At 36.8% G+C, this 22,397-nt stretch overlaps 1 protein-coding gene across 1 annotated transcript in view; it reads right to left on the bottom strand.

Moving 5' to 3' along the window:
• Nucleotides 1-22,157, bottom strand: part of VWA8 (von Willebrand factor A domain containing 8) — a 106,189-nt gene extending 84,032 nt beyond the window's left edge. The window contains exons 1-3 of the mRNA XM_009887708.1: nucleotides 22,085-22,157; nucleotides 11,189-11,319; nucleotides 8,944-9,054 (exon numbers count right to left, since the gene is read on the bottom strand). Of these exons, the coding sequence (XP_009886010.1) occupies nucleotides 8,944-9,054; nucleotides 11,189-11,319; nucleotide 22,085 (243 nt within the window). The 5' untranslated portion in view covers nucleotides 22,086-22,157. The remainder of the gene's footprint in view (nucleotides 1-8,943; nucleotides 9,055-11,188; nucleotides 11,320-22,084) is intronic.
• Between the last annotated feature and the right edge of the window lie 240 nt (nucleotides 22,158-22,397).

Raw genomic sequence — 22,397 nt, 5'->3', positions numbered from 1 at the left:
CTTTCCCTGACCCGTATCCCTCAGGACTGCAAACTCCACCAATGCATGATCACTGCAGCCCAGGCTACCTTCAGTCTTGATGCCACCAATTAGCTCACTTGCATTGATGACCACCAGGTCCAGTATCACATCCCTTCTGGTGGGGCAGCTGTTCTCCAAAATACAATGAAATACAAATTGTTCTCCAAAATACGTGAAATGCATAATTCACCTACCCCTAAAGTTCTTGTGTTAAATAGCATAAAGTCTGCTCTTAAGACCAAAACAGCCGCATATCTCTGGCTGAACTTGGTATTCCTGCATTCTGATTGGTAATGAGTAGTAAGTTTTTCCAATAAGCTAGGCATACTACAAGGCATCCTCTGAATCATTATTTCAGTTTTATCTGTGTATTGATGGATCAGTATAGAAACTAAAATGCATTTAAAAAATCGGAGGAAGACAAGTAAGTTTGCAATCTGTCACTGAAAAGAATTTTTTAAAAATGCTTCCAAGAAACAAATCTTCACAATTCTATAATGAAAACCTGGAAACAGCTGCGCTGCCTCCCTCTCTCACTATCCTCGTTTGTTCGAAACGTTTAACATAAAACACAGTTTGACGGGGAGGGACTCATATTGCTCAACTTTGATGATACACCTGAGATTAAAAGTATTAATTTTTGTTAAAAGGCCAGGAAGGATTTGTTAAATGTCTACTTTCAGATTTATTGTAACTGCAGCGAGGGACTATTTTGCTCATCAGAGGAGGACAGACGCTGCTGCCTCCCACCCGCGCTTCTAGGGCTCTGGGAGGATGGTAACCTGGATACCTGCTCCAGGGAATACCTGCAGTTACTGCAGGCCTGGAGCAGAAACCCTTCACACGGTGCTGCTCTCATAGTAATGGCTTTATGCAGCAAATACATAACACGGATTGCTTACCCCGGTTTCACACTGCACCTACAAAAATGTATTTTTATCTTTAAAGGCAAAACTACCGTAGGAACAAGACATTGCTAAGCAGACCTTTTGTCTTTCCTGTAGCTGAACCATGGTGAGCTTCCCACTTGAGCAGTGCAAAATACGACAACTGCAAGAAGCTGTAAACCCCAATTTTGACACAAATCAGAGCGTGTAAGCACACAGATGAAGTTATACAGTGTCAGAAACGGAATAAGGACAGAAAAAAGCTCACCACAATGCATACACTAAAACGCACAAACACCAGAGAAAGGAGGACATTTTTATAAAGCTAAGGAAAATAGTTTGTAAAGGCACCAGAAATTTTAACAGCATAGTTTAAAATACCAGAACTGAAATGGTAGTTCTCTTTTCTCAGGAAAATGTGTATCATAAACCAGAAAACTCTGGTCACCCTGAAATCCATGAGGAAGGTTCTCGGGGAACTCTAAAGGGCTTTAATTTTTCAGACCTGGGCATCATTCTAAACATGATTCACAGGCTATGTTTCAGAACCATATTAAAAAAGTGCTGGTACAAATTGCTCAACTGTAATCAGTAAATAAGTGTCTTTTTTTAAGGAGCTACCTCAAGACAAGTCTGGTTTTAGAAGACGACTTGCCCCTGGTCTGAAAACTGGATCCTGGTAATGACAACTCAAGCATAACAACCAAAACTACAAAGTGGCAAAACAACAGAACAAGTAGCTCAGTGAACATGAGCCCTAATGAGGTAAGGTTTCCCTTCATCTGCAGCCTACATTTCAGACGTCCCTTCCAACACAGTATCTTGTTCCCACCACCCGCACAATATCCCACACAAACTCATCCACTGAAGTCCTTCCATTCACTCCTGTATCTCATAAACATCCCAACAATGTAATGTCCAGATGTCTCTTATGGTGAAAAGAGATCCTTAATAACCATCTGGTAAAGAAAACACAAAGCTTTGGCTGGTTTCAAACCAAGATGATGCTGACTGGCTGCAGCAGGCTACCAGAACTTGAACAATTAAATCCATGGTGCAGCCCGCCTTCCAGGAATGGGAGGTGGACATTGATTTGAGGTACCTAGCAAGCTACCAAATACCACAAGACTCAGAGGAAACTGTTATCTTCTAAATTTCTTTCCATGGGTCAAATACAATTAAGCAAATTTTTCAAATTTAAATCATTAAAACTAACCAACAAGTGAAAGAGCAGGAAAAGAAATGACAGAGACACAGAATGGAATATGCTATAAGCTTTTACTCCTCATTTTACCAGGGAAGGAAGAGGACATCGACCAAGACTTGTAATTTACTGTAAGTGCTTCAGGTTATTCTTTTAAGAAGATGCAACAGAACTAATAAGATCATCAAATATTTTATAATACTTACATGGAAATAGCAAATTATCTAGACAGAGACAGCCTTAAGACAGATTTTTAAACAGATGTTGAGGGCAGTGAAGCATATAAGGCCGTCTCCTATTGGGGAACCTACTTTGTTAGATTTTAAAAATATGTGTAAACAGCATGTCTAATGATATGCCTCTACCAAAGAATATCTTCCAAAATATTTGTTCAGTTTTAAGGCTTCTTAATGCCTTAGTTACTGTTTTCCCTCATGAGCTGAGCGAACAGGAAAGTTGTTTAGCAACGCAGAAATGGATGACTATTGAACGAACTGAAGTGATAACATACTTCTTCCAAAATAGACGTATTGTCAAAAATTAAGTAGTAAGATAAAGGGCTATTAAAAGCCATGTTCAATCAGTTTCAAAGCAACAATGTCAACTTTTCATAAAAACTTACTGTTACCTTTTTCCTGAAATATTTGTAAAATCTTGTTAGTTGTTTAAAATAACATGTATTTGATAAAAAAGTTCTGAATGTATGCCATTGAAAGATGAGATTACAAACAGACCTACTATTCACTTAAAATGTGTGTTCTACTTTTTATTACAAAATTTTTCACTTTGTAGAGGCCACAAATACACGGTTGCACGTATTCCAAATTTGATGTTCAGGTTTTATTAAAATCAATGTAACAGTAACTAATGTAGTTAGTCAAATTAAAAAAATTAAGAACTAACTAATTCAACCTTTTTCTCCCTCTGTAATGGAGGGGGGGGGCTACATCTTCACTATTCAGCCTACCTCCCTGCTGAGTTAATCAAGTGTTTTCCTGGTGGGTTTTATAGCCAATTTTCCCCAGTGAGGTTAGGAAAATTACAGGGCAGATTGCATTTAATACTGCCTAATATTTAAAAAAAATATATGACAGAGAAATCGCAGTATACCAGAGCACCGTCAGCCAGGCTAGTTAGTATCCAAAGAGAGACTCCAGTTGTCTGCAGTAGCTAATGTTCCAGTGAAGAAGAATGGCCTGAACTGGTGAGCACCTAATTCATGATGCAACACCACGGCACAGCATGAAAAGCAATGAAAAAAAAGAGACAATCTGAGTTTATTGGAGGTTTGAATCAGAAAACTAGACTAGAAAAGTTTACCCTAGGAAGTGAATCGACATATAATAAGATCATAAATATGTTAATGTGACAAGAACTGGAACAGTCTTTCATTTCATAGTCATTGATTTTAGCTTCCCCAGTCATTGATTTTTCAGCTTCCTCCACAATTTTTTTTTTCCTTTTTTGAACTACCACACGTCAAATGATCTGTTTTATTTCCATCACCCCTTCCTCTAACACAACAGTCAGGTGTTTTTGCAACAGTGCCTGCAAATTGTATTTACAAGAGATTATGTCCGCACCTACACAGGGTCCGTCCATCTTAGCCACTTTTCACCAGGTATATTAGTACAATAGTACATTTACATCAGGTATGTGAAACATTTTGCATCTTGGACAGAGAGCAGGCCCAGGAGCAAGCAATCTGAGTTTCTGAACAGATTTACCAGTGCAAATATCTACAAACAAAGAAACCCAGGGGTTTTTATCTTCATTCTATACAACTCTTGTCTCCCGGACAAGAATAAGGGAGATGGGTTGTTTAAATTTTTCTTCCTGAGGAGCAGCAGAATAAAAAAGAAAATTAAATACTTGGCAGATATCTAAAAATGAAGTTACTTATCACTTGTAAATCACTTTGACTCACCGCACCATCCATCAAGTCCCTATTGCCTATGACCGTTATGACCCCACATATTATCAAGTATTGCCCCTTCCCACATTGTAGGAAATAGTAGCTGAAAAGAAAGTCGAATATATACGAAACAGACACAAACATAAGAAAAGAGAACCCCACACCTTTGATTTTAATCTAGAAGGAATTATAAATACACGGTCCTAATATTCCTCACATTCATCTATATGCCCTCTACATCAAAACAAGATACGAGTCTGAACTGCTAACTTAACAAATCCAGTTAAATGCTGATACTTTCAGAAACATAAAAGAAGTATTGCAAATGATTAAAACAAAACAACGTCCAAGAGTTAAGAGGCTACTATATAGGGGTCCTTATGATGCATTTTCTTTTGAGATACAAGATGTCATCATTAGTACATCAACAACAATACAGATTAACTTCATCCAAATACCGTTGGTTTCTACCTAATATTTCCCTCTTCCCGTGCAATGTTGGACACAACAAGAAACTTAATAGTAACACTCATGCTTCTGAAGCACTGCACAGCTTACCTCTTCTTTCTACAGACCTTGCTACCTAGCTCCCCATACCAGATAGGCAGATATTGTGGTGACAGTCAGTCAAAGTTATACTTTCTGACAACGCTTTTGCTGTGGCTAATTTACTGGCTCATCAAAAATTCACTGTCACCTCCAAGGTAGTAAGTTAATAAGTTACAGAATTACACAATTTGCACTCACTGCTATTTTTTTTTTAAAGCGGAATTATTCTTACCCATCTCTTTGCCAGCGTATAGAAAGAATTTTTTTTGATATGTATACAGAAACATATATACATATGTATACACACAGACTCTCAAATATAATTTCATTCAATTAATCTCATGTCTCATTTTTTAATCAAAAAAGATTAGAAAGACAATTACAAGAAACCAAACTGAAGTCTGTGTAGCGCTACTCCAGAGGATTTCATGTCATGTTCATTTTACAGACAGGATAGTGTAAGCTGTCATTTCTGTCACTCTGGGTGTTTAATTGATTACTACATGAAGTCTTTCAAGCCATGGTAAAAGATAATTTTTCTGTTACCTTGACAATCAATTTTAAATTTTATCATTGTATAGCGTATGATGCTGGTGCAGTTAGGGTTGCAAAAGTATTCTATTAAAATGAGTATGTTCACATAGTTCAAAGATACACCAAAACTGACTCTAATTCTGTATATACAGAAATGACAGTGATAGAAATACCCATCGATTAATATTCCTTAATCAGCAAATCTTTGAAAACGTGACATTGTATTTGTAGTTTTTAGTTTTTCAGCACATAACCATACGATATCTTTCTACTTATTCCAACCCCAGTTAGTTTGACTATGCCAAACAGAAAAGACTGTACACTTAACATAGTAGTCTGTGTTTGGGAAGCGTGTTTCATTTAATGCCAAAGCTGTAAGATGCAGGGTAAACAAAACTAGGCATTCCAGGCAACATGGTCTGTGGCACAGTTATGGAGCAATACACCTCTCAAGTGCTAAGAAAATGGCTTAGCTGCTCTCCCAGTTGCATCTACTACCTTAAAATAACATAGGATTTCCTTAGAAGTAATAATTAATAATGTAGCAGGCCATAGTAACAAGAGTTTAAACCAGAGGTGTGCCTTTTATACCTGCACACACACCATAAAAAGCAAAACTGCATCAAAAATGGCAAAAAAGGGGCATAAAAATATCACATCTAATTCCTTAATTTCTGAAAATACAATAGACTGTTATTGAATCTCCATACTGGTTCAGTCAAGCTGGTGGCTCGACTACAAAGAGTTACAGAAACAGAAAGTCACTGTGCAAGACAAGCTTTTCTATCAATATAAGCAAAATTTGAAGCTGCCATTTAAATATTTAAGTAATATAAAGTAATTCTAACTAATTAATTGATACACAACATAATTAACACATGCAATAAATTGCAGGATAAAACCAAGAGGTTACTTAATTGTCTCGATAACAGCAATAATGACATTTCTGAGGCTTTTAACAGTGAATTAACAGCTGAAAACCATAATTTATAGCCCAAGGTAAAGAGAAGAAAACCATTTTCTGCTGACAGTATGTGAATGAGAACAAATAACTCACCATTACCCCATTATAAGTCCTTTATTTTACATTATTTTAACTGGGAATGAGTTTGATAATTCAATATTTACCTTTATTTTAATGGTCCCTATTTCTGAGGTAAATAACACCTTTTTTTTCCCCTGCTCATAAGATATCTCTTCTAACTTCCTAACTCCAAATCTTCTCCCATTTGATTCACTCTAGTACTAAGAAATGCTAATATGCAAGGATATTTGGTACACTGGCCCTTCCATACACATTTCAATATGGAATTTCAATCACTGCTTCCAAATCACCATCTGCCAAATCTATCTTACATAATTAACTGCAATCAAATTCAGTAACTTCATGTTAAAATATATCAGGTGTTTTGAAACCTCCGAGATATCCATTTATAGTATTTAACCTATCACTATTAAATGTAGAGCTAGAAACAACCACAATATCTTAACTATCACCCACAGACAACTTTGCAAACCTTTGTGGGTCTGCCAACCTGATGATTTGCTATATTAAGGTTATTTCGGGTGACAAGATGCCAGCATTCGTTACAGTATGTTATTATTCAAAGTGTAAGATAACTACACTACTATCGTTTGACTTGCATGCAAAGAGCCTCATCTAAAAAGAAAGCTAAGTTTTATTTGACCCACAGAATTCATCCAGTGGATGTTCTGGAAACTAGACTTTCCAGCTTTGCTGTCTTCTCTTTGGTGTCATGAACAGCAAGCATGAGATCCTACAGGAAGGGAAGTGGTTTTAAATCGTTTAAAGAGCAGTAGTGTCTGGCTTCTGTAGCGTTTTGAATTGGTACGGCCATCTACAAAACTGAAAATCATTAAATGAACTAATTAAAATTGAAACCCCAGCATAACCTGTAAAACTTTATTGCCTTTTATTATTAAGCTATAATTGTATCTGTGATGGCTCTAAACATAACTATGTACCATATTTTATGTGTCCAACTAAAACGTAGGGCTAGAAAACTTCAGCTGGAACATCCCTATGAGATTCATCTTTCACATTTCTAATATTTTAAAAGTGCTCATCTAAATACCAATTTCTTATTTTCCCCTCAGAGCTTAAGCATACACTGGTTACATACGTGATGAGTAACACATGAAATGAGGAAAAACATCACGATTCTGATTGATTTTAGTACTTCAGTATCTTGCTAAAGGAGAGTCTTGGTCTGAAGTACTGCAGTGTGGGACTCTGGTAAAAACCTTTTAACTGAAAATTTCCAACAGATTGAGGAAGAAAAGCAATCTTAGACCTTTACCTTAGAAAGCTAATCTTCCTAGAGTGTTCTTACTGCAGTGAGATCACTCAAAATAACTTGTACAAAGTGAAGCAAGCTGCCTCATACTTACATTGGGATCAAAGTCTTCAGACAAATACAGACCATCTCACATCTTGGTGAGCTTCTTACAGGCCCTGATACAGTGGCTCTTACAAATGTTAGTTAACTAATGCTCTTACAACAGAGGTAAATTACCTTGACCATCCTGTAGCAAGCATGAGGGTAAGGCTGTCCATAACAGCAGTTAGGCATGGAGCAAACATGAGTTAATGAGTTAACCCCACAGCCTACATAAACACTCTTATTCTCTGGTAAATGAGAAGCCATTTACAGCCCTAAACCACAGTACAGTACTTTAAATTATCTCATATTATGCAACCATCATACTTCCAGATAAGCATGAGATAATTTGAAGTCCTAGAATTAACTAAAAAAAATTATTTAGATTAGTTATCCTTTTTTCTGAGGATCTTCCATCGCTCAAAGTCATTTATCATGGTTTCAAGAAAATCTATTTAAAGGTTTCTTTAAAGTTTGGAGGTTGAAAAGAGATCATTGGGAATTAAAGGAAAAAAAAAGAAAAAAAAGAAAAATGTTCCTTTAAAACAGAGAACAAAGCTTTTAGGTTCTCTTTCCTCTCCTATTTCCATCTCCTTTTCCACCTACAAATCACTCATATGCTGGTGATATCATTAACCTCTATAGCATCACCAGCTGAAAACTGTTTTAGATAACACATTTAAATTCACACTACATCAGAGGAACTCGCCCACCCTATTAAATCAGAAACCTAACTCGTATACAAATTTTAGGTATCTAGGAAAACAGACATTCTAAATGAAGTGTATATTTTACCTGCGTAATCAAAAGAGAGAGATGTCGTTGATAACTTACAAAGAGAAATCTTGCCTAAGCGAAGTCACCCTATGGTTGTACTAAATCAGCTAAACAGGTTGGGGCAATACTGATGGCAGGAGTGTTTAAATCATTATTTTAATCCAGATCAGCTGTGAGCTTTCTTATCTAATCATCCAGCTGCCTCCATTTACAGTGTTTGGGTGTCACAACCAAGAGCAGTCTTAAAATACACTAGACTCTTTGTCAATGAAACTAGACCAGAAGATTCATTTCAGGAATACATCTAAGGTGCTACTAGGTTCGGTAAGAAACACACACAAGAAGTGCTTGTGAAACTATAATCTAACTTGGACAGAATGGATCTCACTCTGCGTTACAGAAGCATAACAAAAATAGTCTGCCTAGATTAACCCTGTAGTACTCTCATAAGAGAGACACAGTAATCTTGTATTTGGGTAAAGGCAACATTTTCGGTAATAATGAGATCAAGAGTGATATATGAGATTTTTCTAACTGCATCAGAAACATGTCAGTCACTCTGTAATCCAACATACTCATTTTTCATCATATAAACAATGACTTCCTTCAAACTACTTGTAAGCAATAATTAGGTGGTATGTGACTACAACTTGCCTGATCAAGATAAAAGGCACTACCATCTCGGATCTCTCGTCGCTGTTTGAGGTCAGTTTCTGTGGTGTCCCTCGATAGTGCGATATATTCAACCTCCCGCTTTGTTAGCTCCTGTGGATAACAGTCTGAAGTTATTACAAAAATAAGACTATAACCCCAGTAAATGAACTTTAACAATAGGCCTAGTGGTGTAATGGTACAAAAGAGCTCTAGACAGCAGCACAGTGATCTGAAATAACTCTGAACAAAATCTAATATCTCTGAATTTCAAAATGTTTATAGTATGTTCTGCCTCAAACAAAACAGTTTGAATTTCTGCTCAATAAACTTTTATTTTCCCCAAACCTGCTCTAGAAACATAATAAACAACTATATATTCTTTCCATTGAACATCTGTAACATCCTGTAAGTTAATCTTCTGGTTCTGGACTCTGAAAAAACAATCAACATCTGCAAATCATGACTAAAAATCAGAGGTTTTCTGTAAAAGACTGAAAATCTTCAACTCTTACTGCTCAGTAACACACTGTGATGCGGTTGTGATTATTACCTGTGTGTGCTTTGCCAGTACACTGATGAACTACACTATTCTTATCCTCTCTCCCTTTAGTGTCATGAAATGCAGCCTGCATCTCTAAAATTAGACTATTTTAAATATGACAACCCTTGGGTTATTGTTTTGTTTCTTTTGATTCAATACGATATACTTAGAATTTTCTATCTTAAATGAAAAAAAAAAAAATCCCCCATGTATTTATACCTGATGTTCCTACTACTTCCATACCTGGGTTTTCATGTGCTCTGCTAGGAAACAGATTCATGCTGAAATGCTCTTAGCCCTTGCCCCTCAATTAAAGTTATGATATATTTAACAGATTTCTCTTAAGAGGCAGCTTTTAACTATAGTTGTATGAAAAAATTACAGCAAAGATATAAAAACCCATGAAAATTATTTCCTTTCTACTTTTTCAGTGCCAAGTCCTTTATGCAGCAGGTAATACAATTGTACTTTCTTATAACGAAAGAAAAAAAAAAAAAAAAAAAAACCAGAAGGTGAAATACAGGGGAGTTTTCCAATTAGCCCTGTGTATGAACACATAGTAGTAGCTTTCAGAAACAGCAGATAAAAGTTTTCCAGACTTACATAGCTTCATTAAAGGGACCACAGCACATATCAGCTCACACGCAAAGACCAGCCTTTGCGTAATTGTTTGGCATGGCACTGAAACAGTAAGCTGCAGCCTTTCTAATACAGTTCAGGTGCATACAAACAGTGTCATGAGTAACAAGACACATTCTACGTCCCATGCCTGGATGTCAGGTGTTTCCTAAGTTCTCTTTCTAGGTTATATCAAATTCTTCTCATATATTTTAAGGAATGCATTGAGCTATCTAGTAGCATATCTGGTTTGCTGAATTAAGAAACCTTTGTTCTCCTTTCCAAAGTTCAAAAACTTGTAGCTTTCTCCTGCATGCTTTATCTCTGAGAGCCAATCTTTGAATTCAGATCTTTTGATTTTTAAAGAAATGACTGATATTTATGACAATTGTTTATACATCTCCATTTGTGATCCTTCAGCCCAATCAGATTCTAGACAGAGTTAACGGCAGACAAAGTTCTATCCACATCACCTTTTGGGGCAGACAACCCCCTCTTCCTGATCATTTAAGGGCACCGATGATTTAAATGTGAAATTTTGCACATGGTGCTTCCACGGTTCATGCAGATGGATGTAGGCAAGTCCTTCCCACATTCCAAGTGAGGATCACATACGAATCTACTCTTTCTAATCACTCATGATAACTGTTCCCAAATGTTACTCAGAACACTCCTCTCCCATTTCCCATACTTTCCTTCATTTCTTTTTTTATATAACGAAGCAAAAACGATTTGTTGTCTGTAACAGTCGGCAGATATCTTAATCTTGTAACATACATAATGCCTAGAACAAACTGTTTCTCCATTTGTGATAGCATATGGTAACACAGTTTTCCAACTCTTTTTTTTTTTTCTTTCTCCCCCCCTGGAGTTAAAGCAGAAAAACATGTATTAAAATGTCTGTACTTTCTATTCATCTATTACAAAAATTGAACTTTGGAAAGCACATTTGTGGAAAAACTTACTTACCTCCTAAGTAGCTTGCTGTAAGATTTGCTAGGACCACCTTTTACAATTTGGCTAGCAGAGGAATGACTAACTGACATTAATGACTACGCCTCCAAGAATGTAAACTAACATACTTACCAGATACTGCATGGCAATAGATCGCCGGAGTGGCCCAGGAGGACCAATAAGAAAGACATCTTGGCCAAGAAGATCTTTCTGCATTATCCATCTTAAATGGTGAACTACAGACTGGGCCAAAGAATCTGTCACTTTGAAAGAAATACAAAGAACACATTATATAAATTTGAAAAGTGTTAGATACCTGGCCATTCACACTTTTTTTATTTTATTCTTATCTCCAGAAATAAAGCAAAGACACAAAGATGTGCTGCTGGATAGCTGAAGAGCAGGAAATCCTACACACAGTTTAGACAACTTACGTATAAGTTTATATACCTATCTTACCTATTGCCTTTTTCTCTGCCCAACTTCATCCTTCAAAAAAAATCCCAACAAAAGCCAGAAAAAAAAATGTTGTTGATTCTCATTTCACATAAACTGATCAACGCAAAGATTGTTTTTATTACCCAATGTTGAGTGGACTTCTCAGCATCAGTTAATGTAATATAGATACATTATTAATAATTTGCAAAGTATTTACCCAGCCTATATCCCAATGCTTCTGTGAATCATGAACTTTAGAAAAAACAGAAATACTGTGCTTGCACCAGATATGTATTTTATATATATATATATATATTCAGGGATATATTTAATTTGCTATTTTCTGAAAAGACAACTGCATTCCTGTTTACATTACAATAAAATACAGAATTAAATTATCAAGGAAATGCAAACCTTGCAATATCACTACATCAGTACCGTGCAGCTTCCAAAGTCATGATAAAAAACTCAAAGGAGATGCACTTATTTCTATTTAGAATACCACCCCCTTATTATTTTAAAAACCAATAACCTCATTATAATGAAACTGAAACCTTTACCCCATGTATGCAAATGTTGGCAGCACTGGAAAGCACCATGCAGAAAGAGCACACTGAAGAAAGGGGCACCGTTCCCGCTGCCCTATATCACTGTCCCCAGAATACTTCCCATACCTCCCAGCAAAGCCTGGCCCTTTCTCCGACACAAGCAAAAAGCACTCGCCCAGGAGGAGAAGAAGAACACAAGCAAGCCAGGAGGAATGTTTATGTATGCATGTACATATATGGTTGCTTTCAGAACAATCTGACAGGGCCAATGATGGGGTTTGAAGCTGGAGCCTCAAGGGTTGTGTCTGGGATGCTGACATGCAGTAAGAAGGAGCAAGAGGCGATGAACTCTTCAAATTAATACTTGGTTATTTACCTTTTTTTTCAGTGAGACTACTGGTTGCAATTAGAAGCCAAAATTTTAAAAACCAAGCCTTGGTTGTACATCAGCTTTCCTGAGGCAGGGGAGGCAGTCCATGCGGGGCTGAGTTAAGGACAGCCAGCAATAGTGCTCCGCAGTGCCAAGGGGTTTCGGCTCACTGTTGAGTCTTTGTATACCAGAATAAAAATTCATTTTTGTAAGATCATAAAAACAGTATTAAATGACGGTATGATATTCAAGGAAGATTTTTCAAACATAAAAGTGGCCAAGGAAAACTTTATCAAAAATTTTAACTGAGTATTTTGATCTGGCACTCAAGAAAACCATTTGGAATCTTCTTCCACTTCCAGAGAAATCTACTATAACCCTACCACCAATATGAACAGGAATAGCATACACACATAGGTGAGCAATCTATGCATTAGGATTATCAGATTAATTGTAAATAAACATTTTAGGTTTGCTTTTTTGTTTTGTTTTCTAACCAACTGTCATTAGCATGCCTGGAATTAGTTTTCAGATATGGTATGGTAAGACCATATGAGTGTAAGAATATTTTCTTCTTCTTCGCTGCAATACTGTTTTCCAAAAGCAATACACATCCCACATACCACACACAACAGGCCAAATGCAAATAAATTCCTCACAGGGAATAACATGTTCCTTTCTATGAGATTTTCAAGAAAATTAATAAAGCCCCTATCACGTATATTCTTTGGGAAATAAAGAGCAATACATCACACCAGAAGAACTGCTTGGTTCAAACTTTGCTACTGGACAAGTATGGTCATTTGAAAAGCACCACACAAATAAAAAGTATTATATCAAAGGTACCATTAAAATTGCAAGACAGAGATCTCACTGAGAAGCAAATTCACTATTACTTCTACCTGTTGTATGAACATGCCAATGTGCCTCTAATATATTTTTATAATAGCTGTTCCCTAAAAAAAAGTCACTTTACTTAAAGTGGACAAATAAGCTTCGAAATCTTGCTGAAACACTGAACTCTTTTACGTCAAAAGTCATGCATTAGAAGCATGGCAAAAACAGCTTTGACACAGCATGACTACAAATGCCTCTGGTGTAATTCACATTAATATGTGTAGCTATCTTTTTTATTTTTAGGATGGCCTCAAGAAAAAACTCAGGTCAGACTTAAAAGTGGTACCATAAATAGAAACAGGATTTGAGAACCTTCAGCAGCATCTGCAAGACAAACTGCCATGTAAAAGAGAACATGACTGTACAGCATTAAAAAAAAAAAATCTAAAATCTTAAGAACGTGATTCCCCTGCAAACCTTAAGGAATTTCAGGGCACTTACATTCTCATCATTGTGTTTAAACAATCCAAATTTACTCTGAAATATTACTGTGAAAAAAATGTAACTTTTAAAAACCTCCTATAATTTCCTAACTTTACTTTTTTTGAGATAAGGACACGAAAGACAATTCCTTATCAATACATTTCCTAGAAAATGGTTTCATTGTTTGACCATTCACATCATTCACCTGAAATACAGATTACAGCTGGATCAATTATAATACATGTTTTCAATCACAAAGTCAGCACAGTGGCCATCTGCAAACTCACTCAAAGGAAGCCTGTTACAAATAACGCAAACAATTCAAAGCAAGCACTCCCTAAGCTGAACTGTGATGACAGCAGCTTCCACATGTCAATTCCTTTTATTCTAACATGTAATACCTGTACATTGCTCCAAATATTAAGCCTATTTCAGTTTCCCAGTTATGTCCTTCTAAAATCAGAAGAACATAAAATTTTCTTTGTACACGCAGTCTCTGCTGCACAAACTCTTTCCAAAGCACAGTATGCTTTTCAAAAGCAACTTCAGATGCACATACACAGTATCTTGTATATTATTTCTATATATTTAGACTACGTGTACTGTGGTATCTGCATTGCAAACATGACTTGAAAAAAATTCCTCTCTGTTCAAGAACCGTATATTAACTTTACTACAAGTACCATATAATAATTTTCTATGACATTTAGAAGACAGGCTAAATTACCTGAAAAAAGCATCAGCATGTATATTACAGCAATTTTTATTAATTATCCCATGAGTCAGATAGCATCTAATGCAAACTGGATTTGCACAATATGTTTAGTGGCACTCTGCTGATTTGCAGTAGTTGAGTAGCTGGCCCCGTATTCTTAATCTGCAGGATGGTGCGTAGGAAGCCTCTGCAGTGTATTCTCAAAGACACCATCTGGCACATGCAAGAAGGTGGTCGGTGCTACAATTTGCTATTCCTGTGTATCAAGGATGGTCAGCAAAAGAAATTGCATTCTATTGCTTTGTGATATGTGCTAAGTAGGACAACACCTAGCAAAATCCGCACAAATATTTTGTAAAGTGAGCAGCTGAAGCAGAGTAAAGAAATCGCCAAACAAGTAAAGAATAAAATATCGTAGATAGATTTTGAAGCAAATGCAGCAGCTGCTCTTGTTTGATCCACAAATCAGCTTTTGATAAAACCAAGACTGAAATGGCTTTGCTACCCTCGGAAATTTTCCCGTTCACTCATACTTGAATTCTTGGCACATGCTACACTCACTGAAACCGTAAGATTCACTGGAGATAGCAGACAGTATCTGCTGGCACGTCCTTGTGTCCCACCTACAGAAGAAATCCCATAAATGAAGGAGACACTTACCTCTTCCCACTATTCAGAGACAGACAGTTAAATGAACTGATTCCCAAGAATATCTATTCCAGATGTAGTACACAATACATTAGAGCTCATGTCCCTGCATGACTCTAGTATGGTCAATCACATAATAACCAACAGGCACTTAAAAGACATCAATATATATAATTTACAACAGAATAAAAAAAGACCTCTGCATACCCTGAACCTTTGCAACACTGCATGTTCAGAATCTGAGAGTGGCTCAGGGGAGGCAAAAGTTCATGAGGTAAAAAAGATCATAGAATCATAGAATGGTTTAGGTTGAAAGGGACCTTAAAGATCACCTAAGTTCAACCCCCCTGCCATAAGCAGGGACACCTTCCACAAGACCAGGTTGCTCAAAGCCACATCCAACCTGGCCTTGAACACTTCCAGCAATTGCGTCTCCACAACTTCCCTGGGCAACCTGTTCCAGTGCCTCACCACCCTCATTGTGAATTTTGTTTTTCCTAATACCTACTCTAAATTCACCCTCTTCCAGTTTTAAGCCATTATCCCTTGTCCGATCAAGATGTCTCTGTCGTCTGATTACTGAGGGGGTCCTTTAGTTTTCCACAGCAGTTTGCAGTACATCTAGCCCAGGGGGCAGCTGCTGTAAAATATGGTTGAGGAAGAAGGGGACAAGGAGGGACGTCTCTGTTTGAAAATATAAACAGATTTCAAAAAGCGAAAATGTTAAGAAACACCTGAGCTCACCGAGAGTTATTTCGCAGCTTGTTCAGGCTGGGGGATAACGAAGGGAGAGAGTGATTTGCCCAGGACACGGTGAAGGAGGCAGCACGGCCAAGGTGAAGAGGGAGGCACTCCTGTGTGGCCTACTTTCAGCTGCTTTCATTTAGCACTTCACAAGTAAACAGTGCTGCTCTTCCAATTTTATGCTGATGCACAGAGACCAAGGAGTTTTCAAAGTCTCATAACATGGTTACATCACAGACAGTTTTCACTGGAATACTATTTTTCCTCATAAATTTTTCATGGAAACAGTCTTCACTCCAAAAATTCTTGTCCTTGCGGTGGTAAGGAAACAAGTCCCGAGTCTTTGCAGGGGCTTAGAAAGGGGGAAGCTACTTCTTGGATGAGACCATAAACTCATTTATCATTAATTCCTCTGAGTCAACTGCTTCACGGGAAGGTGCAATATCTACATAGGTAAATCATATTTCTCCACATGAGAATAAATGAAAAGAGAATATAAAGGAATCATGTAAAACCAAATAGTTTTCTGGAAGGAACCCTGAACGGGGTTGAGAAGACTAAGTTTCTCTTAGTGACATATAAACATGGAATAAATGAAACTATTCTTAGCTGGATGTACAACTCATAGGGAAATACATAATCAGAGCAGTTATCTATAGCTCAGACTCCAACTGGAGGGACATACTGTGTCTGCTTTTGAGTGCAACAGCTCAGTCCAGCACTGAAAAGTTCAAGAGATTCTAGAAAAGAGCAAAGAAGAATTATCAAAAGAAATTGGAAGTCAGTCTAGAAAACAAATGACTGAAAATCATAACAACTGCTTTCAAATATCCAAGTCAGAATCACAGTGAATAAAAAAGTTGTTTGTACATCCTGGTTATGCTAGACAGAACAAGCCCCAGGGAACCAAAATATGTCAGAAAAAGCTTTTTTCACAAAAGAATCGTTAATTACTGGAGCAAAGGGTGCAGAGAGGTTCTGGAATCTACGTCACCAGCACATTTTAAGAACAAGGAGAACAAACATCTCTCAGGAACGGTTTGGATTCAGCTGACCCTTCTTTGAGGCACAAGGAACAGTTCAGACAACTCCTTGAGCTCCACCGAGACCTTCACCGTGGGTTTCCATGTCCCAGTGTCTCCCTCTGCCTTGCTCTCCGTGTAGACAGAACGGAGATAATAGTGTAAAACGTTCAGAGCTCTACTGACAAAAACCCCACTCTTTCAGATTCTGGATTAGTTGGTAACAGCCAAGTAGCAGATCAGTTGCAAGTCTACACAAAAACTCAAACTGCTGAAATAATCACCATCTCTGACAACAGACATCTTTCCTTAGGCTAGGAAAGAAGAAATGTAATGACAAAAGTCTTTGTTAGCACAAAATTACAGCCATCCAGCAACACAACCTGTCTCTGTAACATGTTGTGCTCCGACACTTGGATGTAAAGTTAACAGAAAGAAGAACGAACACACATTCCAGCACAAATCTGAGCCTGCTTTGAGCAATAACTGAACACACACGCTTGTCCCTGCTTTAACATGTGGTGCAATACCACTCTGGGAGAAGGACACAGAGCCATCTTGCTTAAGGCAATACTGATCTTTCAGGTGAAGAATAACTAACAGGAACTGCTGGTACCACTGAGCCTACTACTGAGAAATAACCCCAATTTACTACAGAGAAATAACACCAATTTCCTCAACATTAAAACAAACCCCTTCCAAGCCCAGAAATCATTTAGTGCTACTTCTTTTGTTTTCATTACTATACATACAAACGTTATGTTTAAATTCCTCATGAGAATTAGGCTTCCATATATCTCAACTGACAAAACTAGCAGGGTTTATCACTTAACCCCTTGTACACACACATGTTTTCATCACACATTGGGGAGGGTGCTCAGATTTGGGACACCCGGCACAAAGCCACACACTGTTTGAAATTAATCTTCCACAATTCAATGCAGTTGCATGCAACATGACTACAGTGAAACTCCCAAATGCACTCGCTCCTTCAGAGAGCAGCAGAGCCAACGTGGCACTGCAAGAGAACATCCCTTTTCCTGCCTTAACAAGGATTTGCCGTCATCGAACAGAGTGTCCTGGAAGAGCTATGTTAGGAACTGTTTTGTCAAGATTAATAAATATATGAAATATCAGGTACATAGTCACTTTCATAAAACTTCCAGAAACTAACAATGAAAGCAGTGCACTGACATAAACTCAACGTAAAAAAAAAAAAAAAAATTGATGTGCATTCTCACAATTCAATTTTAGATCTAAACTACCATGGAAAGCCATACAAAGTTTCTGCAAAGTATGGTTAAAGAAACAATTGTGCTTTGCAGGCATGGCAAGTTTTTTAGAATATAGGTTTTATTTTTACTGATAAAAGAAGTGCAAAAAGTGTCCTCTTTCTAGAACATGTCAGATGCAGTTATGACAGAAATCCCATTAACAAAATTCCCTTGCGTATGACTCATTTTTACTTGTCACTTATAAAAAGAAAAATAAGAATAATTCAGATTTTATATAGTTTTAATTAGCATCTTCCAAGAAAATGCCATTTGCCAACAACAGCAAAACAAATTATTATTTTATATTAACACACAAAATGGAGTACTTCATAAAGAACTCACTAGGTACCTAACATAAAACCTGAAAAGCAATGACATGAAAACATAAGGTAACCAGCAGTACCTATTCTATCCATTTCTACAAAACGTAACACAGTTCAGAAAAGGACTTAAAAATCAGTTTAATCTGGTAACACAGAAAATGAAGTATTTTAGTATCAATTAAGTGACAAAATCATAAAGGTAAGGTTTTGTAGGTGCTTAATACATTTATGTTCCTTACTGCTTTACATTATTTTCCTGAGTTTTAAGGCAGTTTTTAAGCATAGAAGAATAATGCTGAGTTTAGAATAAGTTATACCATCCCTAAAATTTGCAGTAAATTATACATATGTGCTTTTAGCATTACCATGTTTTAACATGGCCCTTATCTGGCAGAATAGCTAAAGCAGCAACATTCTATTCTACACAAATGATGAGCTAGAAAACAATATTGTAAGCAGTACTAGTAAATGAACTATAACTGCTTCAATTCCTTCCTCTTATTTCTTATTCCACTGCAAACATTACAATGCCCGAGATATTTTTCAGGAATATTTCCCACTTAACTGGATGACCAAATTATTTCTAGTCTTAGTTTAAAAGAAATCAGGTAAGTACCTTGGTCATTCAAACATAACACTAGTTACTATAACAAAATTTCAAAATATGTAACATTTCAGTTTATAGATTAGTATAAATATGCAATTACACTCATATATTTTACATCAAAACATCTTGTATCTACAGCAGTCATTCACACAGCAAAACAAAAAGTACCCTTAAAACAAGAAAAAAAAATGTGTTCAGTTAAGTAACACACATACTCTCTAAATGCCTCACAAAGAGGAGATAATTGATATGGAGCAAATACAATTTCACTAAAGGAATATAACTGTTCTTTGTAGTAACATAACTTAACCACTGCAGGATAAAAAAAGGTCCTAAATTTAAACATATAAAGAAATTGTACCCAAGTATTTGAAATTCATTTTCTGCTATTAAATACATGAGTATTCCACCTTACTTAATTTTAACTAATTTACTATTTAGATTTCTAAGCAAAATTTTGTACCTTAAGTAATCCTACTGTAAGTACATGAATACTGATGAACAGCATCCCAAGCATGCCATCAGCTCCTTTCCATCATGATTATTAAAAAAAAGAGAAACAACTAATAATACACCTAATATGTGGTAATAAACGTTACTTTTAGTTGTAGTATCAGAATTTAGCTAAGATCCCATCATTCTGTACAGTTCCATTTTTAAGAACTTCTTTGCTATCAGATTATTTTTCAACTACTTTTTCCTTCTTATAATTGTTAACTAGAAAAATCTCTGATACTTTGATTCTACCAAATGTTTTTGTATTTCTCTTTCGTTCCCAATCCAAAGAACTGAAAGAAATGCTGTTAACTTAGAGCTAACATTTATCTCGCTGAAAAGTGCAGATTGACCAAAACATGTAATGACTTGGTGTGGAGGAGTGGAAGGCAGGGAGGCATTGTTAAAATTAACACATTTAGTAGAGCACAGAAAAACAGACAGCAAAACAATCTGCAAGAAATGTAAATAAGTGAAACAGATCACATTAGTCATTGACATAGACAACTGATACCCTTACTTTGTGATCAAAATGAGAAAACAGGCATACAGAATAAATGATGAAAAGCAAAAATTGATCTATAAAAAGTAGTAATACAGAGCAGCATTTCTCAACTGTTTGGCCGCATTCCCAGGGAACTCACGAGGTACGGAAAGTGACATTACTGTCTAAACCAGAAACCCTTTCCTCATGGGCTACCCTGTAACAGCATGGACTGACACATGTCATGGGAAATGTTTGCCACCTAGATCACCTGGCAGGAAAGCATCACAGTGTGATGCTTGCTGGGGTGGCAATTAAGCAGCCATTGATCCAGATGCAGACCAGTGATCTGACCTACTGGAATACTAGTAGACTTCATCCTTGTCGAAGACCGAAAGCAAACAAAATCCCTCTATATATTCCTGCCACAGCTCTCAAAGGACAAACATTTCAGAAGGAAGTTTGCATTTCAGAAAGGAGTTGAGAAACAGTAATTTAAACACGTCAATACACACAGATGTACTACCCCACAATTACTACAAAATAAGGAATCGCAGAATGCCTGAGGTTGGATGAAAGGGACCTCTGGAAGTCATCTTGTCTAACCTCCCTGATCAAGCAGGGTCACTTAAAGTCTGTCAGATCAACTGATGGCTGAAGAAATGAAGTCCTACAGCCTAAGAACGCAACAATATAAGCCTTTACACAGCAGCTCCTGGCCTTTCTGAATATTCTACCAGTAGCACTCCCTGTACACCTCTAACATCCCTGTTGCCCTCAGTATCTCTCTCCCCGCAGCTATCTGCCATCCTGTCAGCGGCGCGGTGGCAAGTCTACTATTGATGTTATCAACGCCATTCTTCTGAAACCAAACCAAACAAAAAAACCCACCCTCCGTCTCCAAAACCCAGTAGTTTTCTTGGTGTCCTCTTCAAAATGTCATGGAAAGAATTTAGACATGTTGGAAAGCAAATTGGCTTGAAGTGAATGACTACGCTCAGATTCCAGCTGTGGGATCTCGCAAGCCCAGCGACGACAGCCACTAGGAGTTCTCAATGCTTGGCCATGTCTAAGCATAGTAATAAGATTTACATACCCATTTAGAATACCAAGTGTGCTTGGTTTTGGTCTGAGAATGTATCTGGGTGGAAAAATCAGTTGTTGGCGGTTTTGTTGGGTTTTTTTAATTTAAATTTTGGACATCCAGCAGCCTACATGTGAAAGTGCTGAACAAATGGCAACTCATCATTTTGGATCCTCAGGAAATAGTTGGCCTGTACTGTCCTAGGAAATGTCACAACGGAAGCATGATTCACTCACTGATCCAGAGTGCAAAAGGAAAAGCTCAAGAAGTATATATTCTTAACAAACAGGAAATACGTATGGATGAGAATCTGTGGCATTTTTAATAAGGTATCAAAACATAATGTGAATTAATTGTAAGTATATGTATCCGCATTGTTAATGTGCGTAATTGGCTGTGACTTCTGTAAGTATTTGATAGCATTTTTTATAACTATGCAATTGACTTCCTATTAACTTGATGGATTGCAAAGATCTGTATGTTTGCTGACAACAGTAACGTGACAATCTGGGAATATTAAATATCACAGTAGAAAAACACCATACATCTGCCATATAGCAGAAAACTCCTAGGACATACAATCATATTGCAACCAAATGAAAATTTTAAACTGCCACAGTTTTATGGCCAAACAACTTGAGATTACTGTATTATTTTTAGAAGTAATTGCAGATGAGACCCCTCTTGAACAAAATATTTAAACATACACAAACAGTCCTTTTACTGTCCCACTGACCAATGGTGCAAGTTACATTCAAAGTTAAGAGATTCCTGTATAAACAGTTGAACCAGAGACAGAGTTAAGAACTCAGCAAAGATAGACTTCCCCAAATTGCACACTTTTTCAAAACGTACTTCTTAGATAATTTCAGTAAAGTCAGTGGAGTAACTTTGAGTGAGTAGAAATTTTTTTAATATAGCCTTGAAACCCATTCAAAAGGAAAGCAGATTCTTACTGTAGTTCTGTGGAACAAGTTCTGGGTTCTTCGGTGTTTTGAGTTTAAAAGACACATCTCCAATAGTGACAGTATCACCTAAAAAAAAAAAAAAAAAGAGGAAAGAGGTCTTTTAGTTTCCAGATACTTTTTAAGTTTCTAATGTCCTTATATTACCATAGGCCTGCTGTGGTAAGGCTGACTATGTGTTCGCAAAGCAGCCTCTAATCTGTTTGAGAATTATTAGTTTACTAATTAGGCTCTGCTGCTTTTCAACAGATCAGGTACTAAGGCAATTTACACTTAATTAATATTCTTTGACTTTTTTTCTTTT

The sequence above is a fragment of the Charadrius vociferus genome, unplaced genomic scaffold (assembly GCF_000708025.1).
Source record: "Charadrius vociferus isolate BGI_N301 unplaced genomic scaffold, ASM70802v2 scaffold526, whole genome shotgun sequence".
NCBI classification, from domain to species: Eukaryota; Metazoa; Chordata; class Aves; order Charadriiformes; family Charadriidae; genus Charadrius; species Charadrius vociferus.
The sequence above is the reverse complement of the archived record's forward strand: the minus strand, read 5'-3'. Positions and strand labels throughout refer to the sequence as shown.